At 39.0% G+C, this 17,442-nt stretch overlaps 1 protein-coding gene across 4 annotated transcripts in view; it reads left to right on the top strand.

Annotated features, from left to right (window-relative positions):
* Window positions 1–5,947: 5,947 nt before the first annotated feature.
* Window positions 5,948–17,442, top strand: part of TNFAIP2 (TNF alpha induced protein 2) — a 71,572-nt gene continuing 60,077 nt past the window's right edge. For 2 of the 4 annotated variants that reach the window (XM_051978320.1, XM_051978317.1), the window contains exons 1-2: window positions 5,948–6,075; window positions 16,411–16,744. In XM_051978320.1, coding sequence (XP_051834280.1) covers window positions 16,423–16,744 — 322 coding nt within the window. In that variant the 5' untranslated portion in view covers window positions 5,948–6,075; window positions 16,411–16,422. Of the gene's footprint in view, window positions 6,152–8,129; window positions 8,239–16,410; window positions 16,745–17,442 lie in introns of those variants that run through there. The other 2 variants (XM_051978319.1, XM_051978318.1) reach the window with 2 other exon arrangements.

Raw genomic sequence — 17,442 nt, 5'->3', positions numbered from 1 at the left:
CATTCCTTATTGCAATGATCTCATTTGATTTCCCCATTTTTCTTCTAACTCTCTTTTAAGATCATATGCAATCTTCCAACAAAGTTGTGAAATGGGGATCAGATCATGTCTCCCTTTGGGGCTTCATTTAGATTTGCTTTGCCTTTAGGAACTTCAAGATTTGAAGTCTGTTCCTCTCTCTCTCCATAAAAGCTGTCTATGGTGAGAAGGTTTTTTTGGTTTTTTATTCATTTTTTTAAGGCTTGAAATCTGCTCAATGCAAAGGAGTGACAGCTGCTTTAATTTGCTTTGGGGTAGCTCTGCTGGTTGATTTCCAGTGCTAGGCAATCCTGGCTAGGCCCAGTGTTTGAGCTCAGTGGTTTACAATTTGCCTTTTGTAGCATATCTGCCAAACCATCTGCTTGCAACCAAGACAGAGTAGCCCAAGAAGCTCACAGAAGATTCCCAAGTGTATGGAAGCTGCAACTCTCTGACTCCCTGCCCCAGGTCCTTGCCCTGGTCTCCCCATGCTGTGGTCTGGACTCAGCAGACTGTCCCCCTGCCTGTTTGAAACAGACTTGTTCTGAAGTTCTTCCAATGTATCTTCTCTGGGGAATGTGTTGTACTCCAAATATTTGTGGATTCTTTGACTCCAAAACCAGTTTATAGGCTTAATCTGCTATTGGTTTGAGAGAAGGTCAGAGGGGATCACAGAAAGTCCTGTCTATTCTCCACCATCTTGGCTTCACCTAGCAAATCATTTTATTAACACTTTCTGCCTCAACTGTAAAATTAGTATTGTAAATAATATCTACTTCAGAGAGCTGTTGTGAGGGTCAAATAATAATAATTGTAAAATGCTTAGCACAGGGCTTAGAGCATAGTAAGTGTTCTTCCTATTTTTAAATATTAGCTATTATTGCTATTGTTATGATGATGATAATAGAATTAAAAGGTGGAAAAGATCCTAGAGACTTTCTAATCTAACCTCTTTGATTTATAAATAAGGAAAAGAAACTCAGAGATTTAAAGTGATTACCCAGGCTCCTACACTAAGTTAGTGACATGCCTCCCAACAAATGTCTCCTGACTCCTCACTATATTGCACTGCTTATTTTATTATATAATATTGTAAAAGTAATATTTATCTCTCCTTTCCTGGTAACTTTCTGCTCCGATCCAAGCATCCAGTACTCAAAATTCCTGCCACTATTGAGTCATGGTGATTTGGGACTGTAAGAAATGCAGGGAATCTCTCCAAGAGTTCTGCTACCTGGCAACAGGTAACATTTTAACCTATAATTATGCATTAGGTCAGATTAGCTGGAAGGAAGCCCAAATGACCATCTAGTCCAATCCATTCCCATCCAACAATCCCTTCTACAATATCACAGACAAGTGACCATCCAACCTCTATTTAAACATCTCCATTGAGAGAGGACACTGCTTTTTAGTGAAGGAGTCCATTCTGCTTTCAAACAATTCTAATGACAAAGAATTCCTTTCTTCCTTTCTTTGACTTCTTCTCTTTTGCTTTTTCCTTTTTTTTCTTTCTTCCTTCCCTTTTTCTTTCTTTTTTTCTCCTTTCCTTTGTCTTTCTTCCTCCCTTTCCTTTTTTCTCTTCCTTCCCTTTCTTTTTCTTCTTTTCTTCCTTCCCTTGTTTTATTTTCTCCTTTTCTTTTTTCTTTTCTATCTTTTCTTCACTCCTTTCTTCCTTTTTCTTCCTTTCTTCTTTTTCTTCTTAAACATCTCCATAGAGAAGAACTCCACTATCCTGAAGTAAACAGTCCAACCTATTTTCAGACAGTTTTAATTACTACAAGGAAGTTTGTTCATTAATTTATTGTTTCATAGATATTTCTATCTTTGATTTTTTTTCTGATTATTTATTTATTTATTTAGAGATATCACAAATTCAGTATTTAATTTTGTGTTAGGGTTAGCAGATAACTTGTGATAAGGTCCATATTGGCCCTAATATTAGAGAATGATCTTAGCCAAAAGACTGAGAATGAATCTCAACTCACATTTATGCCTACTGTGTATGAAAAGCAATGTGCTGGAGAACATACAAGTTTAGAAAGGACATGATCCCTGCTGTCATGAAACTTATGGGAAAGCAAGAAGTGAAGACATATAGACTATAGGATCTGTATTTGGGAGTTAAAAGAATATCCTTTTTATTTTACAAATAAGTAAACTGATGTCTAGAGAGGGAAAGTGACTTGCCCATACCATACTTATAGTATCCATGGTATAAAATATTGTAAATATATTAGTAATTATAATTATTTGTTTATCCTATTTCCCTTGCCAGATTATAAATTTCATGGTTACAGGACAACCATTTTAAAATTTTATTTCTCAATTTTTAATGGATTTAATTTTTCCAAATACATGCAAAGATAGTTTTCAGCATTCACCTTTGCAAAACCCTGTGTTCCAAATTTTTTCCTCTCTCCTCTCCTCCCCCTCTTCCTGAGACAGCAAGTAATCCAATATAGTTTAAATATGAGGGCAATAATTTTTAATCCTTATATACTGAAATATAAATCACAGACTTTTGGACACAGTAAGTACTTAACAGATTGGGGTTCAATTATAGACATATAAATAAAGAGCTATTTGAGGTCTAGAGAGAAGAACATTACCCATAAGGAAAATCAGGAAGGCTTTTTGGAATGGGAAGCATTTGCACTAGCCTTTCAGAAATTTAATGAGTAAAGAGGAGGTAAGACATTCCAGAAAATATTGTTTACAAAAATTAGAAGTAAAGATTTATGTTTAAGGAACAAAGAATAGAGTAGTTTGTGGTCAGGTCAGCTTTGATAAGGAGGAACAGGAGAATAATTTGTGTGATCTTGGGCAAATCCATTCCCTCCTACTGGTCCTATAAGCAGCAGTCTTTTCTTAGAAGACCTCTGGCAGCAACCCATTTATGACCACCTCTTCCTTCTCTGACATCTTTTAATCACTGGACTCTGGAGTGTACCCATTAAACTTCCAATGCCAAACCCTGTTCCCCTGGTTTCCCATCACAACCACAGCCTTCAACAATCCACTCTAGAACTTTCTTGGTGCTTGTTTCTGATCTAATATTGGAACCCTAGGAGGAAAAAATACTCTTGCACCGTGCAAGCCCCTTCTTTAACCCCTATGTCCATCTCAGAGGCCCTTCTGGCCTTTCTACCTGTTTGAAGTAGTGAGACGAAGGTTAGGATTCTTTCTTTTGGATAAAGGAACAGCCCTAACATTAGAATAAAATTATAGCTATCAATTGGATAGAGCTGGCCTCTAACTTATGGATGGCTGGAACTGAACAAAGCAGGTTAAAAAGAGGAGATCCAGGAATCAAACAGAAGTTTAAATTCTAAGGTAGACAAATGGCTTGCAAGTATGTGCCAGAGTCCCACTTTGTGCGTGTGTGTGTGTGTGTGTGTGTGTGTGTGTGTGTGTGTGTGTGTAGGATGGATAAGAAGGGAGGGACCCAATTTAGGGTACTGAGATCTCAATACTTATACCAGTTACTATATAAGTTATATTGTAGTTACTATACAATGAGCTATAGTCCTGACAATAAGGGATAACAGAACAATATGTCAAATTTAATTCAAAGAAGAGCTTCATGACCAGAAATAATTCTGGGATTTTTCTGTGGCTGAAATCATCCAAAAAGTGAGTGCAAAGGATTACTGTTATGTCAAGTTCAGGGCACAGCTAAGTTGCTGGGCTTTAGCATTGGAAAACAAGGTGTCTACTGATATTTTGACATAACTTTGAAGCCAGAAGTGACTCAACCTCGTTTTTTAAATGAGGAAATTCCATGCCTGAAGAGAGTAAGTTACTTGCCCAAGGTCACAAAGGCATTTTTAAAAATAGATTTCATTTTATTTTTTCAATGAACAAAATTCTCTTGTTTCTACCATCCACCTTCTCCTTCCTACCTCAGAAAAGGAAGGGGAAAAACATTATCTCTAATTGGGCAAAATCCCCACTTTAATTATGGTCCAAAACTTTTCATTGTTCATATTAGCCCCCCACTTGTGTCAAGAGGTAGACAACATTCTTCATCCCTAGTCCTTTGGGATCAAGGTTGGTTAGTACATTTACTAGGAAAATAGTCTTAGTGAGATATGTGTCTTTGTATCCTCAGCACAGAGTAGGGCATTAAGAGACATTTGTTGATATTAAAAAAGAATTTGAATAGAAAGAAAGCTAGTGAGATGGAAAAATTCAGGCAAAATATGAGATGTCTTTCCTTCCTCTGAGGGCAGCTGTATTCACTCTTGAGATCAGTTTAGTCCATTTTATTTGAGTGCTGGTGGTACCAACTAATCACATATTCCTATCACATCTTGCCCGATTCTGAAAGATTCAAATTCATAGATGTAAATAGAATCTTGATTTCCTTCTGCTTTGATACTTACATGCACTTGTCCATGACTTACTCAATTATTCTTATTGCAAAGCCCCTAGAGACAATAAGGAGCTCATAAAACTCCTGTCAATTATCAATTGGAAAACCAAGTGATGCTATTGCCTTGAGACTTGGGTTCTGCCTTTTGCTTCTATCTTGATTTCTGTCTGAGCTACCTGCCTCTGCTTTTGCCCTGGGCTTCAGCATTTTTCTTCATGGTCTTTGGGGCAGTTGAATCCTTGTTCAGGTGATCCTGGTTCTTCCTGAAGGTAGTCCATATTTATAGCGTGGGAGTATGTAGATATCTGCTATCACATGAGTAACAGTAAGTTGAGAAGGAGGTGGAACAACCCCCTCTTATATACGCACCAACTGCCCCAATAGCCCTTAACTGCCTGTCTAATTGACACAAACACAGGACTTGGGTATTATTCTCTTTTCCTATGGATGAATCATGCATGCACAGATTCAAATACAGATGACTAGAGTTGAAAGAGACTTTAGAGAATTAAAAAAAAAATACCCAGCCCATTTGTTCTGCAGATGAGAAACTGAAATCCCGAGGAGTCTCAGAGTGAGAACAGGGCCTGTACTAGAAGAACCCAGGTCTTCCCATTCCCTCTAGACTAATCTCTCTTCTCTCGATTCCATCATCTCTCCCTCCCTCCCCCACAAAAGAGAGAAAGTTTTCCCAGTGGTGTCCTCCATTAGGCTTCGTCATAACAGAGCCTAATACAGTGAGCTTTCCCCATACCTTCCAATGAGTAAAGAAGAGAAGGAGCAAATAAGAGCGCTGGATTTGGAGATCAAGATGGACTTCATGTCAAATCTCAGCATCACTTACTACTATGAATTTGGTCACCTCTTTAAGTCTCAGTTTCATACATGACTATTACAACTTTTTCTACGTCCTCACTTCCTCTTCCCCCTCCGACCCAGGCCGTTTTTGTTGTTGTTATTGTTGCTGTTTTTTGTTTGTTTGTTTATGAGAGAACTGAGATCTAAAGAGCAGAGAGAACTTTGAGAAGTCACACAGTAAGTAGCAAAGCAAGGATTTGAACTTGAGCCTTATAAATCTCCCGATCCCAGATCCAAGTATCTTTCCCACTGCACTTGCCTCATTTGAGGCATTTGAAAAATGAGAGGGGCGGCACTGGACGGGTTCGGTCTCTCAATCTTAGGTTCCCCCCGTATTTCTTCACACTGGAAAACCTGGTTGGATCACTCGAGGATTTTTTTCCAGCTTAGGGAGAAAAAAAAATCCCAAAACAAAAAAGAATAAAATGAGACTAGAGCCATGATGTCACGAAAACAGAACTGGGTCCCGGCATTTCTCGGCATTCTCCAGAGGTCTTGCCCTTGACCATGGGAGGTGGCTGGCGGCCTCAAGGAATGTGGAGGCTGCGCTGGGGTCCGCCTCCCTGCTTCCACAAGGGGGAGGCAATTTCTTCCCAGTGGGGACTCATCTGAGCCAACCAAGTACACTAAGGTCACGCCCGGCGGATTTTCCGCGGTTGCAGCCAAGGGGTGGGGCCGGGGGCGGGATCCCCGAGGCCGGGGCCCCGCGAGCTCCCTATAAGTAGGACCAAAGGGAGCTGACCTCTTCACAAACGACCGGAGCAGAGGCAGACAACCTCACGCCTCCCGCTCCCCAGACCAGGAGAAGACGCGCAGACACAGTGAGTGTGCCCTTCCCTTAGGCGCGCCGCTGGTTCCCCTTTCATCATTTGTGGCAGCGGTCAGATCTGACACCTGGTTGGTCACTGAGATTCTTCCTCTAGGCCAAAGAACTACCTCTTTCCGAGTCCCCATTCTGGGAGCAAGTGGAAGATTCCTCAGGACAGAAAGAACAGTCCCACGCTGGGCATAGGGAGTCTCGACTTTTAAAATCCCATTTCTGCTTGATTTACTAGGTTACAAGTCAATATCCTACAGGCTTCACTTCTACCTTTATTTCACTTTAATACTTTCACTGTCTAAAGAGGTGGGGATGACTTCTTGCTGGGGTGACTAGGGAGAAGGGTAAGGCACCTTAGACGGGAGGGGTTTGAAAATTCCTGGACTAAAGCATTTCTTCCTCAGTTTCCTTCCTCATCATAGACACGGAGTAGGACGAAACTAGGGTTCCTTCTGTCCCTGGATAATCTCTACTCTGTCTCTTGCAACAGGACGGCAATGTGATATTATTTACAAAATCCTTTATAAACTTTTGGGGGGTGGGGGGAAAGCTTTGACGCAGCTGAAAATGAGGAGAAGGGGTGAAGAACCCGTAGCTACAGGAAACTACTGCCCCTGCCCTTCGGGTCTTTTAGATCTCTGAGCCACTTGCCGAATTTAGGAGATCGTGCTTGGGGGTGCGGGGGTAGGCTATGTCCAGGTATCTTCAAAGCCGGCTTCTGAAAAATTCATTTCAAAGGATTTTGGAGATTATCTAGTATAATCTGTTCGATTTAGAGAGGAGGAGACTAAGGCACAAAACGGGTAAATGACTTGTACCAAATTACACAGCTATTAAATAGCATAATTAAAATTTGAACCCAGGTCCCTTGGCTCTAAATTAGCGTTCACTATTGTGGGGGAAATCTCCAGTCCCCAAGGCTATCAGGTCTAGTATGGGGGAATTTTTTTCCTCCTTCCAGAACAGATGCCTACAGCATTAGGAAGCCAGAGCTACCAGGGAAAGTGAGCAGAGAGCAGTGCAGAGCAATCAGTGTGGAAATCTTATGGAACAGAGAGAGACATTGAATCAATAACGAAAGAATTGACAATCAAAACTGTCCAGCAGTGGATCCAGCTACCTCCTAGGGTAGTTTCCCATTACTAGAGGTGTCCTAGGGGAGAGGTGGACGTAGAAGTAGGGGGATAAGGGCGGGATAACCCAAATTCTGAGTCATCTATAATCGGGAATCTATAAAGGAAATCCTTGACTGGGAGATCAGAGGAAAGGATTTAAAATTTCCAAGTTCCCTTCTAAAATACCAAGGTTTTGCAAAAGCTTGAGAATGGAGATAGCAATGTAGATTGATTAGGGAAAGCTTTCAGGAGAGAAGGAAAGGCATGATTTGCATTGCAGGCTGAATAGGATCTGAGGCAGACAGAAAAGAATTAAATATTCATTTTAGCCAAGCTGTATTTAATAAAGACTATGCTGAAGAATTCTGGTAATGTGATATAATGGAGAAAAGTCCAGGATTTGGAGGTGGAGGGACATGAGTTAAATTCTAATTTTGCCACTTATACTATTTCCGCTCTATCTTGAGAAAATTGCTTAACTTCCCTGAGCCTCAGTTTCCTTGATTGTCAAAAGAAGGCATTGAGCTAGATGAACTCTAAGGTCCCTTCCACTTTTAAACTTATGATCCTAAATTATATATATAATTTAGATAAGTACTAGTTCCTCCCCTGATAGAACTCACATTCTAGGGGGAATAAGACACCTACACAGTTAACTGTAAAAACTGTAAAATACACATTTTAAGTAAATTTGAGATCTATAAACCAAGTGTCATATGAAATATATATATCCTCCTACTGGAAGAACTTCCTGAAAGTTTCCTGTAGGAGGAGATATTTAAGTTGGCTAATACAGCTAGGTGGTACAGTGGATAGGCTCAAAATCTGAAGTCAGGAATACTCATTTTTCTGTGTTCAGATCCAGGCTCAGACACTTACTAGCTATGTGACCCCAGGAAAGTCATTTATCCCTCAGTTTCTGATTTGTCTCAGTTTCTCATCTGTAAAAAGGGGACACATTGGAGAAGGAAATGACAAAGACTCCAGCTGTGGCAAAGAGTCATATGTGATTGGATGACTGAATAGCAACAACAAACCAAGATAGAGAGGTAAGATATTCCAGAAGTAGGGCAATGTTAGAGCTTACAGATATAATAAAGGAGTGGCATATTCAGGGGACAGAGAGTCTTCTAATATAGTTGCAGTTTAAAAGTGGTGTTAGAGTAAGGATTCCAGGCAGAGGAGTTTTTGAGGAGCTACTAAAAATCCTGGAGCAGATATGAGCAGACCTAAGCCTTAAGAGAATTCATCATCTGAAGGATATATTTGAGGTTGGAAAGAGTAGAGTCAGAAATAAAGAATCTTTCTTCAGCAAAGTTTTGAACAGACCAATAAGCAGTTATTTTAAGAGCAGATTCCTACTCAGGTTGGGTCAGATGATCTCAGCTGAGGGCAGTGATATATTGTAGGGAATTAGAAAATTTGCATCCTTCACTTTGGAGGAGATGAAGACCAGATCAAGGAATCTCATGATTTTTTTTTTTTTTTTTGGCCTATTTAGGAGAGAGATGTTCTGGCTTGTACATGTCAGATTAGATTTTCCTGGCTTTTCAAGACCTGCCCATGATGTAGGGAATAGGTCTTGTTTGACAAATACTATACATTCAACAAACCAGTTCCACCCTTAGGAAAGGCTGGCTGATTGATATCAGAGGAAGATATATTCTAGTAAATACTCCACACAGAAACCAGATTTGCTAATAATTTGAATAAGAAGTGAGGTAGGAAGCAATAGTTTTAACACTTGTGGTCTACTTTGTATGTCCCTCAACCTCCACCCTGAGTGGTCTGAAGTGGGGGACTGAATAGAAAAGAATCTTTGATCTTCTACTATTCTACTTTGATCTACTACTATAGAATAGTAGTACTATTCTACTAACTATGTACTGCTACAGTAGTGGTACCACTGTACTACTATTGTACAATGGGAAAAAGACAAAGCCAAAAATCAGTCCCCCTGGAGCCATGTTCTGAGATTGCCCTAACGTGTGGTCCTTGCCCTTTGTTTCTTCTTTTAAAATGAAGTGGCTTTATAAAGATAAGCTATAAAGTCCCATTTTGAGATTTTCATCTGCAAAATGGTGAGGAGAGTGGAGTGCTAACCTTCCATTTTCTATCCTTTAAAAGAGGAAGAATATCCTGGTGCACAGATCAGCTCTCCAAGGCTTTTGTTAGGAAAATAACATACAAATGTAAGCTTTTTTTTTCTCTTTTTTCTTCATCATTATTGCATGACTCTCTTGGTTCTAGATGTCTTGGAAAGTGGTTTTCTCAGTTGTTCCTGATCTGTTCTGGCTTCTTATTTATATGTCACTTTAAAGTTTGCAAAGCAGTTTGAAGATATTCTCTCATTTGTGCTTCTCAACAATCCTGGGAATGATGTTTATTATTCTCATTTTATAGATGAAGAACTGAGTCAGAGAGAAATTAAGAGACATAGCTAGTAAGTATCTGAGGACAGATCTGAATTAGGGGATTCTTGATCCTATGGTCATTGCTCTATAGATGAACTGTGGGAGGAATAAGATTGGGAATGAAAAAGGAGATAAGAAGACTAAACAATCAAGACAACACCATAACTGGTATGCTGGTAGATGGGAAACTGGGGTTGTGTCTACATTGGGAGGAACAAAGCACTACAATATCTGCCAAGAAAACCCCAAATAGGGTAAAAAAAAAAAAAGTCAAATATGATGGAAATGATTGAACAATAACTTCAAATCTGGCCTTTCAATCAATTCTAAATCCACTTAATTATAAAATCATTGAATTCATATTTCTCCATCTTTCTATAAAAATAGCATGAAAGACTTTGTGCAATGCTGTTCTACCAAAATATGGATTAAACAGAAAGGACTAAACCTGTCCTTGAGGACTCCCAGATGAGGAAATCTCCTCTATCAAGGCAGGTTAGCACTTTCTCTGCTGCCCAGTGGTGTCACACTCAAAAAGAAACAGCACCACTAAACCTGAGGGGCACATATTGACTTAGAGAAACCACATATTTGCATTATCTGCGGTCTACTGTATTTTTATTTATTTTGTTAAATATTTTCCAATTACATTTTAAGCTGGTATAGGAAGCACTGGGAATGTTGCTGCTGACACTGCAAATCTTGGGCCCTTTGAAATTTCTGAGGTAGAGCACTGAAACAGTTAAATGCTTTGTTCAGGGTCACATAGCTGTTATGTGAGACAGGACTTGAACCAGCTCTTCATAGCTTCAAGTCTGAGCTTTCTATGTCAAATACACACACATAAACACACACATTCTCTCTCTCTCTCTCTCTCTCTCTCTCTCTCTTTCTCTCTCTCTCTCTCTCTCTCTCTCTCTCTCTTCCTTCTCCTTCTCCTCCTCCTCCTCCTCCTCTACTTCCTCCACTTTCTCTCTCATTTATACTTTAAGCATTCCCTGATCTAGTAATCCTGTCATAAAAGAAATGAGATTGATCTGCCTTGATAAATCAACTATGTTGGCCCTACTCCCTTTTCCAACCAACCCTTAATTTATTTTAATATGTTGTTGTTCAGTCATTTGAGTTGTGTCCTATTCTTCATGTGTCCTTGTGAGGTTTTCTTGGCAAAGATACTAGAAGGGTTTGCCTCCTCCAGCTAATTTTACAGATGAGGAAACTGAGATAAATAGGGTTAAGTGACTTGTCCAGGCTCATAGAGCTAGTAAATGTCTAAGGCCAAATTTGAACACAGGTCTTTCTGACTTCACACCCACCCAGCATTTGATGCACTGAGCCACCTGCTGCTCTTCTTCAATTAATACACATTAGAATTTTGTCAGGAATTTGAAATAAAGGTCAGAATTTGCAGGCTCTTCCTTCTTTTGAACATCAGAAGTTGCCTTTCTGCAGTTCTTCAGTCATTCTTTCTCTCAGATGTTGCTACTTTCTCTGATCACTGCCAGTATAATAGCAGTCCTAAGTATTAGGATACTCCATTTTATTTATCTAGACCTGCTGGCTTTGTGTACGTTAAAGAACTGATCTATTATCTCTTTTCTTGTCTTGGGTATTAACTCTCTATTAATCCTCTTTGTGAGAGAAAACAAGAGCAACGCTACCTTTTCTTGATAGTCTGTGTCATTCTATCATTCCTAACTATTTCATCCCATTTCCTTTCATCCTCCTTATTTCAACCCACTGCTAAAACATGGTGAACTATTTTTTGCACTTGAATACCTTGGTACTGTTTTCACTGACTATATCCTATACCTGGAATTCTCTTTCTTGGTCTATTTACACCATCTGTATTTCTATGTATACAGTTGCTTGGATTTTATCTCCTCTATTAGAATGTGAATTCCTTTAAGGTCAGGAAATATGTTTTTGTCCTTGAAGCCTCTGCACTTAGCATGTACCTGACATACAGAGGCTGCTTTTAATATTTAAATGCTTTTTGACTAATTGTGCAGGGTTCAGTCCTTTTTTAATACTCTTCTTTTCTTCAACCTTAGCTCAAATCAAATTTTAGTGTTGGTAATACTATTCTTCCAGAACTGTGCCACACACTTTTGTATTCATCCACTGCTGTTACTTTTCCTGGAGGATTCACTTTCTGTATGTCTTTTTAAAAATTGACTTCAGTTGATGAGTTCCCTGTGTATCCACATTGTTCTCTTTAGACAACTTTTTCTTTACTTCTACATCAGAATTGTTCCTCTTTGTATCTTTGGAATTTAATTCTTAAGAGTTTCCCATCTTTTCTGAACTGATTTCACAGAATTTTAGGCCATAGAATCTTACCTGTAAATAACTTCTTCCACTCTATCCTTATTCTATTTGGCCCCAGAAATCATCTGGTTAGTCTGGGAGAGTCTCTTTAAGCAGAGAAGGGGGTTGGGGGGAGAGACAGACAGAGGGATAGAGACAGAAAGAGAGAAACAGAGACAAAAAGGAATTTCCTAATTTGATAATCTAACAAGCATTTATTAATGCCTACTAAATGCTAGCTACTATGCTAAGTGATGATATAAAAAGGTAAAATTGACCCTCAAGGAACTTATATTCCACTGAATACAAAAAATATACAAAGGAAATACAAAGTAATATTGGAGAGAAGGCTGTAACAAACTAAGGGGATCGGGAAAGGCTAAGTTATAGGGAGTGGCTCTTGAGTTGAGCCTTTAGGGAATCTAGGTATTCTAAGGAGCAAAAATCGGGGGGGAAAGGGTTACATTTTAGATATGGAAGTTATGGAGTTGAGAGATGAAATGTCATTTACAACATGTACAGTTAGGAAATTTTTGTCTAATCTTCAACTGGAAGTGATTAATGTGCCATGTAATGATATACTAAAAGCAAATATCAAAAAAAGAATCTAAATAGAATTATAATAAGGTTGGCTGGCTGGACTTTAAAAATCAGGAGCAATGTAAAATACAAGTGGAAGCCTAAATGTTGAAGCAGGCAAGGAGCTTTCAAAGTAAAGGCATTTGTATATTTTTTTGAAGGTGAGAAAGGGAGTGATATGACCCATGCCCCCCACCCAGAAGTACAAATCATCCCATTCTTTCCTGACTTCTCTAGAAAATTGTCTCCTCCATCATGCTCATTCTCTCACTTATCTTCACTCTCCTCATCTACTGGTTGCTTCCCTGCTGCCTATAAACATGCCTATATCTCCCCAATCCACAAAAAAAAATATTTTTCCCTGTCCATACCCATTTGCTATGGAATCTTTTGTGGCTAAACTTAAGGAAGGCTATCTATACTCAGTGCCTTCATAGGAGCTTACCATTTAATGAGGGATACAACATGCAAATAAATATATACAAAGCAAACTATATAGAGGATAAATTGGAGATAATTAACCACTGGATTGAAGAAGATAATGGAATCAAGTAGGGCAGGAAAGACTTCCTGTAGAACATGGGATTTTAGTTGGCACTTTAAAAATGCCAGAAAAGTCAGTATTTGTTGCTGAAGAGAGAGAGCATTCCAGGCATGGGAAAGAGCCAAAGAAAATGCTTAGAACTGGAGATAGAGAGTGTCTTGTTTATGGAATAGTCAGCTAATAAATTACTTATCAATCTCCTAATAATAGTCTGCTCATTTCTTTCTCAGACTCTAGAGTTCACGTTTGATCAGACTAATTCTTGGCCCTTGGAGGTTTATTGGGAATGGTTGGGGAACCAGTGGAAGGTAGAACTTTCATTATGACTGGTTTTAGGCAAGTGTGCTGAATTAGGGAGCAGCAGGGGAATTAGGAAATCTGGGTTTTTCATTCAAGCTATATCATTAATTTGTCATGTGATCTTGGCCAAGTCAAAGGTTCCCCACTCAGAGCTCTTAGTCAACTACTTTCAAAGGAGACAGGAACTAAATGATTTACAGAGGTAACAGTGGATAGAGTCCCAGACTTGGATTCAGGATATGGGGTCAAATTCTACCTTAGACATTTATTAGCAATGAAAGCCTGGAAAGTCACCTTGCTTCTGTGGACTTCAAATTCCACATCTGTAAAAATAAGAGAAATAGACTCAATGACCTTTGAATGGTCCCTTTTAACTTGGAGAAAAGTCAGTCCAATTATCCCTGTCTTCCTTTCTCCTGCCCAGATAATTCTGCCCTCAGTAATTTCAGTCTGGTTGGAGGGAAGGAACTCATCCCCATGGAACAGTTAGAATGACATATTTGTAGGACTGCTATAATAATTAGCTTATTTTAAACTAGGCATTATTTTAATGCCTTTAAAGTCTCTTGGTTTCCTTCACTTTTGCTTTAAGAAGTTTATTTTAGGTGAAAAGTTCTAAGTTCCCCAAGTCATTCCAAGCTCCCAGTTAGAAAAATTTCCAACACCTAAGGAAAGGGTTAGACTTTGTGTCTAACCTTACATTTATGTCTATCCTGACCCTTGGCCTCTTTATAGTTGATGCAAAATTCAGTGCACTGGAAGGATGTGGTTAAATGAAAGCACTACATTATAGTGTCTGGGTATAGACAAGCTTTGAAAGGATTTGAGGGAAGAGCTGACTTTTTCTTGAAATTTTCCTTAATCTGGTTCTCCCTTCTGAGATGGCTGCCAAAGCAGAGAGTCCCCTCAATATCTCCCATTTCTGTCACAACTCAATCGTGAGGTAGTAAAAATGCCAAGCTTTTTCTAACCTATCAATTCCAGACAAGATGCTTAGAATGTTTTCTCCTGATTCTGAACTAGATTGTCCTCTTTATACAAATTGCTTAGATCATGACCCATTCTCTCACAGCCACAGGATGGCTATGATTCAGGAAGGTTTAGGTTTACAAGCCCTTTTCAAACTCAGCTCTGATTGTTTCATGAAAGCAATTAGTGTTCTACCTAGTCAAGGCACCAAAATAAAACAGAATAGTTTCAAATCCACCTTTCCATATAGCTGAATTCCCAACGACACAATCCTAGACTTGAAGTCAAAACCTAGCTTTGCATCTATCTATATTCCATGTTTGTCCCTTCATTAATAAATAAGGGATTTGGAAAAAACTTTAGAAATCTAGTCCAAATCCTCTGACTCTTGGTGAAAAAAAAAATCTACTTTAAGAGTTCAGAGAAAGGAGGGAGAAAGAGGGAAGAGATTCAAGAGTATTCAATAAAGACTTTATGAAGACTTTACATAAATTGAGATTTACAATTCTTTGGAATTCTATGGAATTCAATTCAAATCATTCTACTCATGATAGAAAAATGCTATCTATCTCCTTAGAAGACTGATAAATTCTGAATGGACATTGAAGCATATCTTTTTCACTTTCTTAAATTTTTTGGCAAATTTTTTTTTGCAAGATGACTCATAGGGAAATATGTTTTGCATGACTTCACATATATCATATTGTTTACTTTCTCAATGGGTGGAGGAGAGGTTGAAGGAAGGAAAAAGATTTGGAACTTAAAATTTATTTATCTCTCAAATTTCAATAGTATTTTATTTTTTCTAATTACATGTGAAAATAGTTTTCAATTTTCATTTTTGTAAGATTTTGAGTTCCAAATTTTTTTCTCCTTCCTTTATCTCTTCCCTCCCCAAAGCAGCAAACAATATGATCTGGATTATACATGTACAATGATTATAAACATATTTTCACATTAGTCATGTTGTAAAAGGAAAAATCAGAACAAAAGGGGAAAAAAGCCATGAGAAAAAAGCAGTAAAGAAAAAGATGAAAATAAATAATATGCCTCAATCTGCTTTCAATTTTCACAGCTCTCTCTCTAGACGTGAATGGTATTTTCCATCCTGAGTCTATTGAAATTGTCTTGGATTGCTGAGAAGAGCTAAGTCTTTCATACTTTCTGATCATACAATATTGCTGGTATTATGTACAATGTTCTTTTGATTCTGCTCCCTTCACTCAGCATCAGTTCATGTAAGTCTTTTCAGGCTTTTTTGAAATCACGCTACTCATCATTTTTTATCCAGCCATTCCTAATTGATGGGCATTCATTCAATTTCCAATTTCTTACCACCACAAAAAGAGTTGCTACAAGCATTTTTGCACATGTGGGTCCTTTTCTCTCTTTTATAACCTCTTTGGGATATAGACCCAATAGAGACACTGCTGGATCAAAAGCTATGCACAATGTTATAGCCCTTTGCATATAGTTTCAAATTGCTCTCCAAAATAGCTAGACCATTTCACATCTCCACCAACAATGCATTACTGGGGAACTTAAAATTTAAAGATGAATGAATGTTAAAAATAAATAAATAAATAAATAAGAAAGAGAGGGAAGGAAAGAGAGAAGGAAAGAAGGGAGGAAGGGGGCGAAAAAAGGAAGAAAAGAAGGGAAAGAAGGAAGGAAGGAAAGAAAGAAGGAAGGAAGGAAGGAAGGAAGGAAGGAAGGAAGGAAGGAAGGAAGGAAGGAAGGAAGGAAGGAAGGAAGGAAGGAAGGAGAGAGAGGAAGAGAGAGTGGGGTTTTATGCTATACCTTGAAAAACCAAACCAAACAGTTTCAAAAGAGAAGCAGGAATCAGTAGAGGACCCATTACACTTTCTGTAGAAAGTAACACAATATAAGATACAAAGTCAAGTAGCAAGTCTAAGAGAAGGGCTTTGATAAGCTTTTTACTGTCCTTTGGTAGAGACACTTTCGGACCTATCTAACCATCTTTCTCTTTCTCCTCAACTGTCAGGAAAGAAATAGAGTTTATAGGAGCAGAACTTGGACTCTTGGCTTGGGCTTATTTGAACAGGACTCTGCATCTGACAATCTCTTCCTTCCTTTCCACACAGGGCTGAGCTAAAATGATGAAGATGATGACTTTATCCCAAACAAACCCCTCAATGTCTCTCCAATATGAGTCTGGAACCAGCCCTGTTGGCAGAAAGCCCTCGGCAGTGTCAGAAACAGAGTCTGACTCAACTTCCCTGGCCTCCTCTGAGGATCTCTCTCCCCAAAAGGAGGGGGGCTCAATCCCATTCAAAGAAGAAGAAAAGAAGAAAAAGAAGAAAGGAATCATAAAGATGTTTGATGTGTTTGCCAAAGGGATAAGAAGAAAGAGTCATTCAGAACCCACTGCTGAAGTTCCAGAGACCGAGGTCAAGCCTGATGCCCCACCTCCCACAGGTAGGTTGTAGGAAAGAGGAATCCATCAAAGTGAGAGGTGGGGAAGTTTGATTCAGTGCCCAGTGACAGAAGATCTTTTAAATTAATTTCACTCATTAAATTAAAGGAATTGAATTCTACCTTAGAGAGATATACAGAGTTGGGGGTAGCTGGAAGATCCACCATTCTCTCCAAAGTCACTGATAATACAGTATGAAACCGGGGAAGTAATTTGGTCAAAGTCACATAGCAAAATCAAGAATAGTATCTTGCAGAGTCTTTTCTGAAGTTCTTTGAGACCAATGTTCTCTGACTCTATCTAGCTTCCTTTTTCAAGGTACAACTCATACTCCTTCTTTCTTTCCATTTTCCTTCCTTCCTTCTTTCCTCCCCCCATTCCTCCCTCCCTCTTTTTCTTCCTTCTTTCCTTCCTTTCTCTCTCCCTCCCTCTTTCCTTCTCTCCTTCCCTCCCTCTTTCCTTGCCTCCCTCCCTCCCTCCTTCCTTGCCTTCCTCCCTTCCTTTCTTCCTTCATTCCTCTTTCCCTCCCTTCCTCCCTTTTCCTTCCTTCCTTCCTTCCTTCCTTCCTTCATCTTTATTTCTCTCCTGTGTTTCTCTGGGCAGTTTAAGCTTCATGAGTCTTGGCTTCTTTGTCAATAACTGAGAACAATCTCTCTTCCCCTACTTCCTTCCCATGCATGTGGTGGCACATGGAATACTG

Source organism: Antechinus flavipes, chromosome 2, assembly GCF_016432865.1.
Source record: "Antechinus flavipes isolate AdamAnt ecotype Samford, QLD, Australia chromosome 2, AdamAnt_v2, whole genome shotgun sequence".
Classification (NCBI taxonomy): Eukaryota; Metazoa; Chordata; class Mammalia; order Dasyuromorphia; family Dasyuridae; genus Antechinus; species Antechinus flavipes.
This window is presented reverse-complemented; position numbering and strand designations above follow the sequence as displayed.